The 15,311-nt window shown below is 30.0% G+C and overlaps 1 protein-coding gene across 1 annotated transcript in view; it reads left to right on the plus strand.

The window, feature by feature from the left end:
• LOC143236134 (nephrin-like) overlaps window positions 1–10,878 on the plus strand; it is a 104,793-nt gene extending 93,915 nt beyond the window's left edge. The window contains exons 21-23 of the mRNA XM_076474421.1: window positions 3,526–3,598; window positions 4,889–4,995; window positions 10,274–10,878. Of these exons, the coding sequence (XP_076330536.1) occupies window positions 3,526–3,598; window positions 4,889–4,995; window positions 10,274–10,510 (417 nt within the window). The 3' untranslated portion in view covers window positions 10,511–10,878. The remainder of the gene's footprint in view (window positions 1–3,525; window positions 3,599–4,888; window positions 4,996–10,273) is intronic.
• Window positions 10,879–15,311: the final 4,433 nt, after the last annotated feature.

The following is a 15,311-nucleotide window of genomic DNA, read 5'->3' on the forward strand; positions in this document are numbered from 1 at the left end:
TTCAATTCAATTCGAGCGTTTTAATCACATTTTATCAGCATGATACTGAGGCTTTGATAATAGTGTGTGGACTAATTGATAACAATCATATTAACGTAACAAATGGAGTAAAAGTTTATGTGCTCTGTAATTTGTAATCCTTTGAAGTTCTTTATTTCAAGCGTACTATTTGTTTATTGTACAACTTGCATTTAGTGTACAATCACTAATTCACATAATGATTGTTTGGATTGTTTTCCCTTGTACCAACCCAGTAAAATTCTTAGACTTGACTCTTAAAATAGGTTATAACTGTGAATAAGGCAAAAAAGTACCTCTTTTTTTTTTGTATAGAGATGTTGGTTTGTTCATAGACGTAAAAGTGTACAACTGGCTTCCCGAAGCGTGCCCACACATGATGTCGAATTTCTGACTATAGTGTTAGAACCCTCTGACCTATAGTTCAACCAGTGGGGAATGCTATTTAATGCTATATTTAGTTGCTAATCTTCCGTTAGACAGCCATATTGAATGATGTAAATTCCCAAAGTTTAACTAGAAGTCTAGCTTTTCTAACAACTGAATAAAATCCCATCCACCCTTGTGGCTCAGCGACAAGTCTACGGATTTGTAAAGCTAAAAACGGGTTTCAATAACCACTTTAGCAAAGCACTGATACGCGTTGTGTAGCTTTGTGCTTAACAACAAACAATTAATGAATTTTCATTCACTGAATGCAATTTATTTAATTTAGACAAAAAGAAAGCGTTGCAGCAAATGTATTTGTTTCGTCTGATTGATGGGTAATTAATTAATATTAGCGTAATTTATAAATTTTATATCAAAAATTATATTCAAAGTATATTAAATCACGTAATCCAATAAAATAATAGTTTCAAAAATTTACGGGCGATATTAACAATAAAAAAATACAAATATATTTAACTGCAAATGAAATTTCAACCTACAAAAATCTAGAGTAGAATTTTTTTAAGTATTGTATTTATAGCTTCATATTAAATACAAAGCTAGATATTGTTATATAACAGACTTCATTAATCCTACGGTTAACGCTGTTAGAGTGCATGACCCACTGTATTCAAAAATCGTAGCGAAGTTGTATGCGTATTTTTATTAAACAATAGATTTTGACTCAATGTTTATTAGTGAATTTCAATATCTAAAAATGTTTTCAACGAGCTACTTCTTTCCATTTGCCTTTTCTAATACAATAAAAAATTAAACAGCTTGAGTTTGAATAACTGTTTAAAGTTAGAGGGTATTAATACATATATACATATGTAAATTAACTATGCTTCAATTTGTATTTTTTATGAACAAAGATATTAATTTCACAAGGAGATTATCAAATAAAACAAATATTCCGTAGATGAATATCTGCTATGAAATACAAGTTTATGCAGTCTTATACGGTAATGTATTTTTAACTTGATTATTTAGTTTATGGTTGTTCGTACACGTATGTTTTTTTTTTTCTTGAAAGTCCATTACGCGATCTGAAACCACATTTCTTAACGATATGTTTATCAGAATCAGCTATTGTTTATTTGTTTGTTTTGAATTTCGCGCAAAACTACACGAGGGCTATCTGTGCTAACCGTCCCTAATTTAGCAGTGTAAAACTAGGGGAAAGGCAGCTAGTCATCACCACCCACTGCCAACTCTTGAGCTACTCTTTTACCAACCAATAGTGGGATTGACAGTGGAATTATAACATCTCCACGGCTAAAAAAGTGAATATGTTTGGTCAATCAGCTGTAACTTCTTTTCGAGAGACGACGGCTATCTCTGTATGTTTCAAAGTTGGCAAGATGGGTTCGAATCTGTACGATACTATCATATACTCCTAGCACTTTAATCTGGCAATCAAACCCTTATCGTTGATAATGGAGGTTGGTGTACTGCTGACTGATTCCTTTCTCTGCTTATTAATTCAAATATATATATATTATATCACAGAATAGAAATATCTATTTAAAGAAAGGTACTGTGTAAACTTCAGTAAAATATATTATTATATACAGACAAATAATAGTAATACCTTAGAAAATGTAATTTTATAGATAAAACTACTGTAAATTTTCAAATCGGTATGTAGTACACATTACTACCAATTTATAAATGGATTATCAAAGTACGTAATATGAAAATACAACCGTAATCTGAAGTTAAAACAGGTATGCATAAAGCTGTGAATCCATATTTATCATCCCTAATCTTTATCATTATTTCCAATACTTCGTATTTTACTTGATATTAAACCTAAAAAATAATTCATAACGTTTGATCTAAGGTACGTTATCTATATAGAAGAAACTAAAAGTAACTGACTTACATGTTAATGAAGTTAATTTATTCTATTTCTTATTGAAAAAAATATGTAAGTTCATGAAATAGCATAAAAGAAAATTAAAACCTGTAGAGATTGTAATCCATTAAACCAATATGTTAATACTTTCTCTGTTAATTACATTTGTTGTTGTAATTCCAGTAATATCGGATTAGGTTCGTCAGGTTAGAAGATTTAGGTTAATCGCTAATCCTAAGTCTGTACAATATGAAACCATTGCAAAATATTCATAATAAGTGTTTAAGATAAATAAACCGATAGCGATTTTATACATTATTAAAAGCAACATTAGTAAAGCTAACTTTAAAGAAATAATGATTGTGCAGTTATTTACAAAATGCTCTATTTGTCTATAACAATACTTCACTCATTTAAAACACTTAAGAACACTTCATTAAATAATTTACCCTATGATCTTTATCCAAATTTATTTTTAAAAAATGTTAAAATAGGGATCGTTATGAACGATTATAATCTTCTAAATGTTAGTAAATGGGGAATCAATGATAGGCCTAAAAGGTTCTAAGAGGGTTTGATCCATGGATGAGCTAAGCTTAGGTAGTCCTAGTCCATGGTAAAGTTTTGGGCCTGGTTGTTTGGGTGCTCGACTTGCAATTTATAAGTTGCAGGTCGAATCCCGGAGTCAAGCATGTTCGCCATTTTAGTCTAGCTGTATTATAAAGTGATGATCAATCCCATCGTTCATTGGTAAATGAGTAGCCCAAGAGATTTCAAAGTTGTTTCTGGCCGGTTGCCATCCCTTTGGTTGGTAGTTAGAAATTAGATACGGTGATGGATGTATACCGCCTATAACCCTCCCTGCTGTCAAAGAATCACATGATTGTTATATAAGCTATAACTCATAATACTTTGGGCGCATCTAATGTTTGAGTAAAAATACGGTAATAGAATACTTATATGTCTATGATGTTTGAGTAAAAATACGGTAATAGAATACTTATATGTCTATGATGTTTGAGTAAAAATAGGGTAATAGAATTATTATATGTTTATGATTGAAAGTGATAAGACTATTTTGGGTATACTCTGAGAAAGCAAAATCAGATTGCACAAAATGAGAAAACGTCAGTATTAAATTAACTATCATATTTTTCTACAGTACTTATAATATCACAATTAGATGTGTGAATATTAAATTATTTGTGTCTCTATAGAACGTGGAAGTTGAAAGTGAACAAAGCAAATCCACAAAGTATAATAAATTCTCCGAAGACAAGAATGAAGAAGGTAAGAACTTTGTAAAACTGAACGAATTTGGAAATATATTGAGTGAGATTCACACAATTACTTAACATCCACTTGTATTCTCAGGTATTCAGAATACAAAACTATTTTAATAAGACATCTAAATAATGACTTTGTTGTTAATTTTATTAAGTTTCACAAAATAGTTGTTTATTTGCAATTATAATTACTAATGTTACCGTTTCTTAATGTATACATAAACTAGGTTTACTTTGTTTGACAATTTCTCATTACTTATTGTCATTAAAATCTATTGAATAGAATTACACATTATTGACAAAATACAACTATTCTACGTAGGACTAGTGTTTAATGATAATTTTCAGAGGATGGTGAAAACATTTTATGTTTTAGATTCTTACCTTAAATGTTGTTGTAACTTTTAAGTTTTAATCGTTCTGATAATATGGGCGATTTAGTAAAGACTTTTCATCTATAATGCAAACGATGCAGTTAAAGGCTCTTCCTACATTCGGTTCATTCATCAACTTTGGTTTATTTTCGTCGGATAATTTGAAACAATCTGTATATTCCGCTTGATAAGTAACCAGACTGCTGTGTATCTAAGAAATATATGTGGTTCCATGAATAAATATGTTGCTGTATATCTTAGGAATATACAGATAACTGGTTATTTATGGAATATACGTGGTTCCATAAATACATCAAACTTTCCAATGAGACATAATGATACTCGGTCTTCAGATTCTGTTCTTCCATTTCACATGTAATATCACTATTCTAATTACACAGCATACAATTCCTGATCTTTACTTATAATTATGAACCAGTGAGGTTCTTAAATCCACGTATAGTAAGTTTAGAGTATTTTAATAGAAATGTTTTCTAACCATACGCAATACATATTATTCTTTATTATGCATCTACTTACTTATCTAAATGTTTTCATGTTGACAAAAACAGAGTTAAAACCCAAAAAGAAATTATTTATTTTATACAGATATTGCCTTTGCAAAAGAATATCAGGAAATTTCCTTTCAGATTCATGTTGTATTTATTAGTTTTAATATGCCTTTGTAGGTTTACTATTACTTGCTAATTGATCACAAAGTTAAAAAATCGCATTCGAAAACACGAAATCAAGAACTACAAACGATCGTGAAAATCTGCAGTGTCACATATTTTGTAAATATTAATTACACTATGGGCAATTTACAATAAAGAATATTAAATCATTTCTACCTGTTATTGATATTTAATATGTCATTCCTATATACATTGAACAGAGTTTATGTTATTTAACCTATGTAGAACAAAATCAAGATATTAGGACGTGCAGTGAAACTGACAAAGATTGCCCGGACATTTTAAAGAAACCTGAAATATCAAATATTGAAAACCGTGAAGTAATGAAACGAGTAAGTAAATTATTAGAAAAAGGTTTGAAATTATTCTAAGTGTAGCGTAGATTTTTCATTTTTATAATTTTTTGTGAAATATAAAAGCGCTTTAAAGACAGTAATGAGTACGGTTATTGTATTGTTGCATAAGACAACCAGGGGTAAAATCTCGATTTTTGTATGTGTGCAGCACTTGAGAGGGTATATATATATATAATATTACAGAGTAATGTTGCGTATCATTATATAAGAGGCATTTTATATTTCACGACCAGTCTTAAAATCCAGAACAAAATTATGCAGTTTCATTTTCTTCTATTCTATAAGACGACTATTTCGTCGTCCTTCATATACTATTAAAATATGATTTTTCAACAGTTTCCAATTTATTTCACCTAGAAAATTAATTGAAAGAAACTGCACGTTCAGCCAACCTTGCTAGAAAAGAAAAATGAAACCGTTGGGCTGCAACACAACTGAGAGACTTAATCAAATGAAATTCTTCATATAAAACAAAATTTACTATATCTTCCCAGCTATTGAAAATAATACATATCGGTACATTTGATGTTGTCATCCAATAAAATTAAACTATAACTTTTACTAATCAGTTGAGTCATATTCGTTAAACGTCACTGTTTCTCATTACGGAGAAGCTCCATCAAAACGTCGTTAGCCTTAAACACTGCTTTGCTGGGGATAATTTTTTTGTTATTTACCTATACCTTATAATGCGTAATACTGAAAGATAAACGAAACCTGCGAGCTAATATTTCCTCTCGACCATGTGCAATTTTTCATATATTTCATAGGGTACACAGCGTTAGTACATTATACTAAAACGATATCTAGTATGCAAACTAGCAATTCGCGTTAAAACCACAGACGACTTGGAATCACAATAGAAATGTATATATCAAAACTATACTTTGAAATTATGTCATTTGAAAGTTAAATATGAAATGGTGTGTAATAGCACTTTTTAACAAGTTTTAGGAATTTATAAAATGGGAGATATCCCTTATCTTTAAACATTAGAAAACAAAAGTATGTGGATCAACTTCGAGTAACAGAACCTTAAAAAAAATTGTGCATCAAGTCATACGTCAGCAAAGTGTGATATCATGTAACAGAAGGAAATCGACAAATATAAACGGAGAAAAGAGCAGGCAAAACTCGCTTACGTGTTCTAGGTAACAGTACGCAATATAACCAAAAAGAATCCCGGTCTAGAAAACCAATACTAGTAACGGGAACGCGAGTTGCTTCCTCTACATTTCTGTTTAAACATTGCATACCTTATACAGCTTCAGAACGAAACTGGTACTCACACTATTCCAAATGAAGACATACCAGTCAAGTCATCAGATGTAGTGCCTGTATATTTCTGTGCAATCGGACTGTTAAAACAGATGCCCGGAACCACCGTGTTTACACACTCACAATGCTCTTAAAATAACAGCCTAAAAGAAAAGCGTTATGTAATGGAAACTTTTTACAGGGTTAATCTCAAGATGTATGGTGGCCATATAGAATATAACTGGACATAAAGACTTAAGTTATAATTAGGTGTTGAAACTCCAAAATCATTTCATTATAACACACTCAGTCCGTATCAGGGAAAGTCAAATGTATGAAGAATATTAAACTTGATATTTTTAATAATCTAATATTACGATCGTGCCATATTCGCACTTTGTTTTCCCTTCCCATGTCTATCAACGTTCATTAGGTTGTACTTATTCCTATTAGAAGCTGACTTACACCAATGTAAAAATAACAAACTGCTGTTTATTACAGATAATCATTGAACGTAGATTTAGAAATAATTACGTTTCTTACTGGCAGCATATAACCTTCTTTTTTTGCCTCTCTCCAACTATTCGTTCTCTCTCACACCTTCTGTTTTCTTTTCTCTTTATTTCTTTCGTTGAACTCCTGTCGTTTATATTATTTTCTCAAACCCACGCTAATTCCGATCCCTTTCTTTATAACCTTTCACTTGTTTTCCTTACATCGAATTATAATTTTTCATAATCTTAGGGGGTCTTGTAGTCAGCTTACCAGCTCAACTTAAAAAAACGACCAACCAATGAACAGCTGCTTTCTCACATTCTCCTTAACCGATTCTAACTTACGACTAAACTTTATAACACCTAGAGTAGCAGTACCTTTGTATTCAATATATTCTCAATGAATAACTAGAGTAAGAAAACTTGAAATTCAAGTTACAAACTGGCATAAAATTTATGTCACTAGAAGTGATTTTTCCAATATTTCTCTCTGTTATTTAGAGGTAAATACGAAAAAAAATTTAAATATACAATAGCTTGAGGTTTCATTGTTTTGTATTTAAAATGAAATGTTAGAATATTGTCAGTAATAATTATATTTATATAGGAATAAAATAATTTCATTTAATATTCTGTAAACATATAATCGTATTATTTCAAAAGCTGTAATGTAATAACCTTTTGCATGATCGACATCCATATTTACACTTTATTACTTCAGACCTTTGACTTTATTGTTAAAACAACGGTTAGTGTATTGGATACAGAGCTCTATAGGCTTAGTAAAGGTATAATCTACTTTTATTAATTAGTCAGTAAAACATATTCACCATAATTTTGTTATCTGCTTAATACAATTCACTTCACATGTTCAATACGTTAATATCATAATGAACAGGTTTATATACCTTGCACAATACATTTCCTGGACATACAGTGTAATTCCTTTCTATTTAGTGACACAGATAGTTATTAAACATAAATCAAAGGATTTGTAATTTATGCAGAAAAAATTATGAGATGAAACATGAGGTGAGATTATTTAATCACACCTTACTTTTTGGTTCGCTTTATCTTACCTGTCAAATGTACGCTGTCCAAAACAATTAACGGGTAGTAGAAATTTGTAGTGTTATGGTTGTACAGAGTTATATAATAATATCAACCAGCTAATTTTTTATGCAAATGGCAATTAGTCGTTTGGTTTGATATCCAAATAAGTGATCGTTCCGCCTAATTTTTTATATGAAAGTTTGGTAGATGTAGTTTCACGTTAATAGTATTTCACTTTATTATGGATTTTTATAGCTACGAGAAACAACGAAAGCTTGGAATCCATATTTCATGTTTAGTGTCATTGTTTGCTAAGATGTTGAGTAACCTCTGATAACTATTTTAAAATAGCTGTTTTGGAGTATGTTTAGCGTGTGACCTCACAAAAGCATACTCTTTATGTTTAATGGAGCTGAAATCCGATGGCTGTAAAATTAACTCGATTGTTTGCTTTAAAGAATCTGTAGATTATTTTGCATAGTAAAAGAGGGTATTATCATCTGTTACGTTCAAATGTTTAGTTGGCCTATCATATGATAAAAGTATTCTAGGATGTCGTTCCTGCCAAGTGAGACTTTGAGGAAATAGCACCATTGCAGTAAAGATATATTTATTCTATGTCTTTGTTTGAACGGAATGAATATCACTGGTATACAAGCTGACTTTATGACTGTTTTATAGCCATGTATAAATGAAAACGACGTCTTATTCTAGTTGTGGCTGAGAACATATGATTAATTCTAAGAGTCTGAGCTCCATTTTGCAGTGAGCCAAAAATCGACATGCAGTGGTTTTCTGTTTGCGTCGAAAATGATATCCTACCTTGTTTAAATATCTCAACAACCTTAATATTAGTTTTCTTTTAAACCTGTTCTATATTCAGTTGTATTATTTTAGACACTCTTAGATCCAATTTGTAAAACATTGCTCTGGTTGGTTGGTTTTGATTTCCCCAGTGGATTCCCTCATGAAGAAACATTAAAGTATCATTTCTGAGGTCTGTCTATGATTTATAAACATCCAGTAGTAGTTTAAATATATCGTGTTTTAGTTACGACTGTATAAGAACAATATATGAAATATTGGAGTGGCCAATAATATGAATTTCAGGTTATGTGATTGATAATCAGTGTCTACTTTTGATAACAATAATCTAAGAAGGGTAATGATTGATATATTTTCTAACAATATTATCTGCCTCATCATAACAATAATACTTTAGCTATCCCTCAACTGTTTAAAGAAACATATATTAAAATGTCTGCAAAAACGCTGATTATCTGTGGCTGTTTTATCGCTCACCTGTAACTTAGTACTTTTCAGTTCATTTAAAATAATATTGCAAACACAGCTGACGTAAAAACATAACATATATGTATGATATTTATCCTGATCCAAACCCTGCCATAATGCCATTCATGATGTTCTCAAGAGTTATGTTTGAAACATGCATATTATTTAGAGCAATGGGTGTTTAAGAATAATTACAGATTTTTTTCATAAAAAATAAGGATTCACATTTAATAAAGGATATTCACTGTCATTTTATTTCGGTCTTCAATTCTCACATATTATTTTTCTGTATCATTAGGTTTTGTCACACTTGTGACGAATGTTTTCACTTCAATAAAGCTTATGTCTTCATATGATATTACTTACATCAAAACTCAGTTGTATTTCTTACACAATATATCGTAGTAAAGTCGTGTTTCTTATATCACATGATCTATAACATGCAAAGGGATATTCCTATAATGCTTCATCATCACTTACTACACAGATAATAAAAAAAATTAATAACTTTAACCTTTCTCTCTTTTTCTTTATCGAATTATCAAAATCGAGAGCAGTAATACATTTGTTGGAATAGAGAAGTTGATATTTCAATATACTTACTCAACCCTCCTTCTAACTTTGTTTAGACTAGTATGGAAAATATTTTTATAATAACAGTATTTTTATATGAACAGAATACAATACAAATGATAAGATTTGCATAAAACACAATATTCTTGTTCTACCTTGGTAACAGCTTCTTCATTTTTACTCACTATATAGTATTTTGAAATGTGTATTTGGCAAATAGAAGATTCAGTAATTAATAAATACATGTCTATTAAATAATTGTGAGTGTTTTAAAAGTTATAAACAAAAAATTAATCTACCCTTTCATTAACAGTATTGTGACTAAGTAAACACAAAATCTGATTTATTATGAAGAAGCAGATTTGTTAACGCTGATGATTTTTAATAATGGAGTTTTTCAATCAAAAATTGTTATAAATTACCATCAATTTAAGGTAATAAAAGCCTGATAATCAAGCACTGTTGAATTTATAAAAACAAAAGTATCAAATACAAATAATTATATAGAATAATTCACCATTGAACATTTGTTTCTCAACTATAATGTGGTCTCAATGTATTTTAAGATACATTGTTGTCTATAGGAATATAACAAACTATTTATGAACGGTGGACGTTCCCAGAGAAAAGAGTCCCCAACCCAAGCAGTGGGTATATCTAACGTGCCATATCCTGCCTCAACAAAGACATCCAAAGTCAAGCACGTGCAGATCATACTTCCTGATAACGAAACTAACGTTAAAGCTCGTGATCTTGTCGTCCACACATCGTCTAAACCCCAAAAATATGTCGTCGGTAAGCTAGGAGTTCATGTCGTATGAAATGGAACACAAAGATAGTTCTTGCAACATAATGCCCATGCACTTGCCAGCAGTGAAAGAAATCCAAACAGATATATATTTATCTCTGTATGTATATTCTGTACCTAATTTATTTACAACTAGTTCCTTCTTTCTTGCTACGGGAAACGTCGACTATATTATGACAATAAAGGTATAACCAGATAGTTCTCAAACATTTCAAGGGAAGGCTTATTAGAGTTGTAAAAAAAAATCTGGAAGAAATACTAAAAAGCTCTATACTTGTTGTACGTGTAGTTTCTTGGATTCTAGTGTAAAATGTTGTGTATAAAAGTATCAGGCATTACCTTACAAAATATCAAACAATAAAAATTATATGTAAAATAAAATGTGTGTTTTTTTTGCATTATTCATGCTTCCATTAGCTTTTAAAAAATCCAATTTCAATATTTTAGATTCAAACATCTCTCTTTGTCTCTAATATTATGCAATACTATCTGCATTTTTATTTTAACACAAACAAAAAACGCAATTAAAGATTATAGGCAATACTGAGTCCTTATTTTGTTGTTTTATAAACTTGTGGAAAAACAATACATAAATCGAGTCACCAGATTCTGTCGTTTCATTATTTACAGTATAACACAGTAAATAAAATAATTTTCTTCATATGATAAAACATAACAATTTAATATTAAGAGTTAATCAAAACAGCATGGCATGTTAACTACACAACCGCAGAATGGGCTATCGGTGTTCTGCCCAACATGTGTGTCGAAACTTGGTTTATAGGATTGTAAGTCCATAAACATAACGCTATTCCACCGGAGTATGGCAGGTAAAACAGCCTATCATTATCCATCGAAAATACTGTTCATTTATATTTCATTAAAATGTTGAATATCATTTGTACCACCTATAAACCTTTAGGCTTATAAGTATAAGCCAATACTTCAAATTTCACAGTTAAGAAATACTTTCATTTAGAAATATCAATTATGAAAGTAGATTACAGTTGCTATTGGTTTTTTCTCTCATTATCTTTTTCACAACTCATTAGTACCATTAAACATTTATGTACACTACTTCGATGGCTTTATGATAGTTGTTCTGTATCAACTCATAGAATTTATGCAGCCTATGAAACATTCAGATTGTTATTTATCCATAATAAGTCCTCTGAAAAAGATAAGCAGCAATACCCATTTTCCTCTTGCAGTGACACGGTTTGTTTCCATTTTTACAGTCTACAAATGTTTGACATAAAATCGGTACTTCTCCATTCAGAGAACAGTGTTATAACCCTGAACTTTCTCCATTAAAAAAGGTTTGTTGTAGCTTTAGCTATAATAAAGTACGTTATTTCACTATATCTGGCTTTGAAACACGATTTTAAAGTCAACAAAAAGTTAAAAAGGTTTTTTCAAAAGTGTATCCATCCTAAAAGTAGAGATACGGTTCATTGTAAAAGAAAATTGTATTTCATGTCTTCAAGAATCCCATTACAGATTATTAAAAAAATGTTATTTTTCTTGTTGTTTAAAAACCTTTTGATCTTTAAGAAACTGTATTTCAGCTTTATACGTACATTCGTCTTCTTCGAGTAACATAACACAAACTAACTTCTTTCTATTAATTTTCTACATTTATTCTAAATACCTCAGAAAAAAACTCTGTAGTTTTCTTTCCAAAGTCATTATTTTACCCTATATCTTGTTCAGTGAAAAAAATAAAAACAACAACAACATTAACCTTTACGTCTCGTGTTTGTTTCAGTTTGCAAGAGACGTGTTATTATTAATGTAAATCATTGACATTATAACATTAACACATAGGAGAAACTCAGTTTTAATAACGCATTCCTTATTACAAACTCAACAGTTTGCATTGAGATTGAATCTTTTTAAAACTTATCTGAGTTATCACTAAACTGTACTGAAATCAATAAATATTTATTTGAACTATCTTTGAAAAATAAAAACCCTTTATCTAAAATTAAGTAAATTACTGACAATTAAAGACTTCCGTGGCAAAGTCATCTTTTGCAGTTTAACAAAACAAATTTATATAAGTATAATAGTAGTGTCTGTTGTCTACTATATGTCCATGTACTTCACAGGGTGTGGATGGAGCTTCACCGAAGTTAATGTGGAAGTTCATTAAAGCCACTTGAAGGTACACCCATTTTTTTCAGTATTGTATTTTGCATTTTACGGTTTTAATGGGTGATTTTACATTTTGTACCTTTAGATGGATCTTGACGAAATTTGATGTTGAAGTTCATTGAGTGCCTGGGAAAATACAAACTGATTTTCACTTTTTCATTTTGCGGTTTTTATAATTACATATAAAAGAAGCAGCTTTTTGTGTCCTAAGATAATCTGTCATTAATAATGAAATTACATAACTTCCGTTCAGGGGACAGGTACTTCAGCTAATAATAAATATTCTTATTGAATAAATATACTAACTCACACACACACACACACACACACATATATATATATGTACATGACACAAGTTTTATTTACAAGAACTTTAGGTTTAGTTATACTCTACAACAGTAACATTATTATGCACATATAATGTCACATTAATAACTTACAAACTTCATTCTTTTATCAGTGTATTCTTAAAGAACATCCAAAATTTACAGAAGTAAATGTTTGAGAGTTGCTCTCTGTAAACTTAGGTTTTTTTGGCACCCTGAGGAAAATTCAGGTACATGTATCTGAAAAAAGGATAATTAATTAACCTACTTTTTTTCTTGAATTTGAACAATTTATTTGATTTACAGCCTAGAATATTTATTGGTTTATGAGTAATCTCAGACCCAATGTACAAGTTATAAGTTTTCATGGTCATTAAATAACATCTAATATTACATATCTACAGTAACTATGTATTTAAAGCCATTTGCTAAATATGCTGGATGGACCAAGTTTAACTTTATCAAAAATACGTATGCAAATCTATTCATAGCAGTTAAATGCATCTAAGCTATTTATTTATAAAACCCGATTCAATCTTTGACATAATTTTATACAAATGAGTTTCAGCTTGGATATTGTTAGTTATTTATGTGCAAGATTTCAAAAGAAACTTATAAAAAACAATAAGGACGTTTCCAATATACTCTATAATTGATAAATTAAAGGTTTTCAAGCACAAGTTTATAATAAGATACTTCTACGAATCATATATTACACGAACGCGTATAAGTGAAACTACTTGTTCATTTTTGCAGTTCGTAAGGACGTCTCGAACTTGTCACACGTTTTACTCTCATGCTACAGTAGTTCATAGAAGGTATTTTAGTTTATCTATCTCTTCTGTGGCTTAACTGAACTGAAGAACCGTCTTAAGGTCTCAACAATCCTAGATAAAAGTAGCTAAAAGGTAGAAGAAAGTGCATTACTGGCTGGAACGTCACAAGGGAGTTAGTTACTAAGCTCAAAAAATTCAGTAGTTACAAAGATGTATCATATTTACTACATTAATGTACTTTCAATAAATAAGAGTTAATCCTAAGTACTTAAATAAAAAATAAAAACTTCTATGTTCGCTTACTACATTTGTCATACTTTACTGAAAACTTATTTTAATTCTAATATTTCAATATAATCCTAGAACTTGTTTAACAGTTTCAACGACAGGAAGAGTTTCCTTTTTAGGAGATAAGTTTATTCAAGACAATGTTTTATTAGCAAGAATGTCATCTAATTGTCAGTGTATATATTTTCCTGATATGGTGTTTATATTCACTAGTGTAATATTCAAAATTGTCATTTAAAAGCCTAGACTATAAATAAAACTACTTAGCCTTCTTATTTTTACTGTATGGCAATGAATGATTATTTTTTCTTCAGTTCAGCTTTTAGTGTTATTGTAAAAATTCCGTTGGGATAGCAAAAGCCAAAGACACAATTCAGAAAATTACAGTAACTTACGAAAGTATTTTTTCCTTCATTTAAGCTAATCCTTTCCATATGATGAAAACAGATATTTCGATTAACTATAACTATGTGCACAGTGGTATTAAACTTACAAAATAATTATTATTGTACAAACTAAAAAGATAACATAAGTAATTATAACTGTATGTACAACAACAACAAACTGACAAAATAACATTTGTTTATTGATCAATTAAGCAGGATAGTATAAATAACTTAATATTTTTTGGAGTAATGTCATCCATTTAATCTCTTATCTCAAACCACTTAGCTCAACTCTGTATAACTGTACTCTCTGCTACTTATATCTAAATTCTCTGTCACTGAATCTTGAAGCTTTATGATGTTACCATAAGCCTTCATTCTTGTGCTGAGAATATCTGTGCTACACCTCTTGGTGTTCATTATTCTACATTGACATTACTCACACTTCATTTACATACAATATATCAAGAATAGTAAAGCTTCAAAATAGCTTTTACGTCACTCAACCAGGATTTTGGTACAAGTCGATAATTATAATAAAACTGAACATAATTTAAGTCACTACCTACCCATTTAAATGCTCCCCCAATGACATAGAGTAAGTCTGTGAACATATAACGCTAAAAACCGGGTTTCGATAACAATGATGGGCGCAGAACATATAACTTATTGTGTAGATCTTTTCTCAAATACAAACAAACTTAAATATAAACAATACTAATATGTATATATATTAGTATTATATATATCTTGTTTCACAATTTAAAACAATATGTACATTAAAATAATTCACCTCAAAAAACAGGGTTAAGAAATGTTCTTTCGATCATTATTTACAATGCAGATTCTGCATAATTAGTGCTTATTTGCTGTATTCTGAT

Source organism: Tachypleus tridentatus, chromosome 13 (assembly GCF_004210375.1).
Source record: "Tachypleus tridentatus isolate NWPU-2018 chromosome 13, ASM421037v1, whole genome shotgun sequence".
Taxonomy (NCBI): Eukaryota; Metazoa; Arthropoda; class Merostomata; order Xiphosura; family Limulidae; genus Tachypleus; species Tachypleus tridentatus.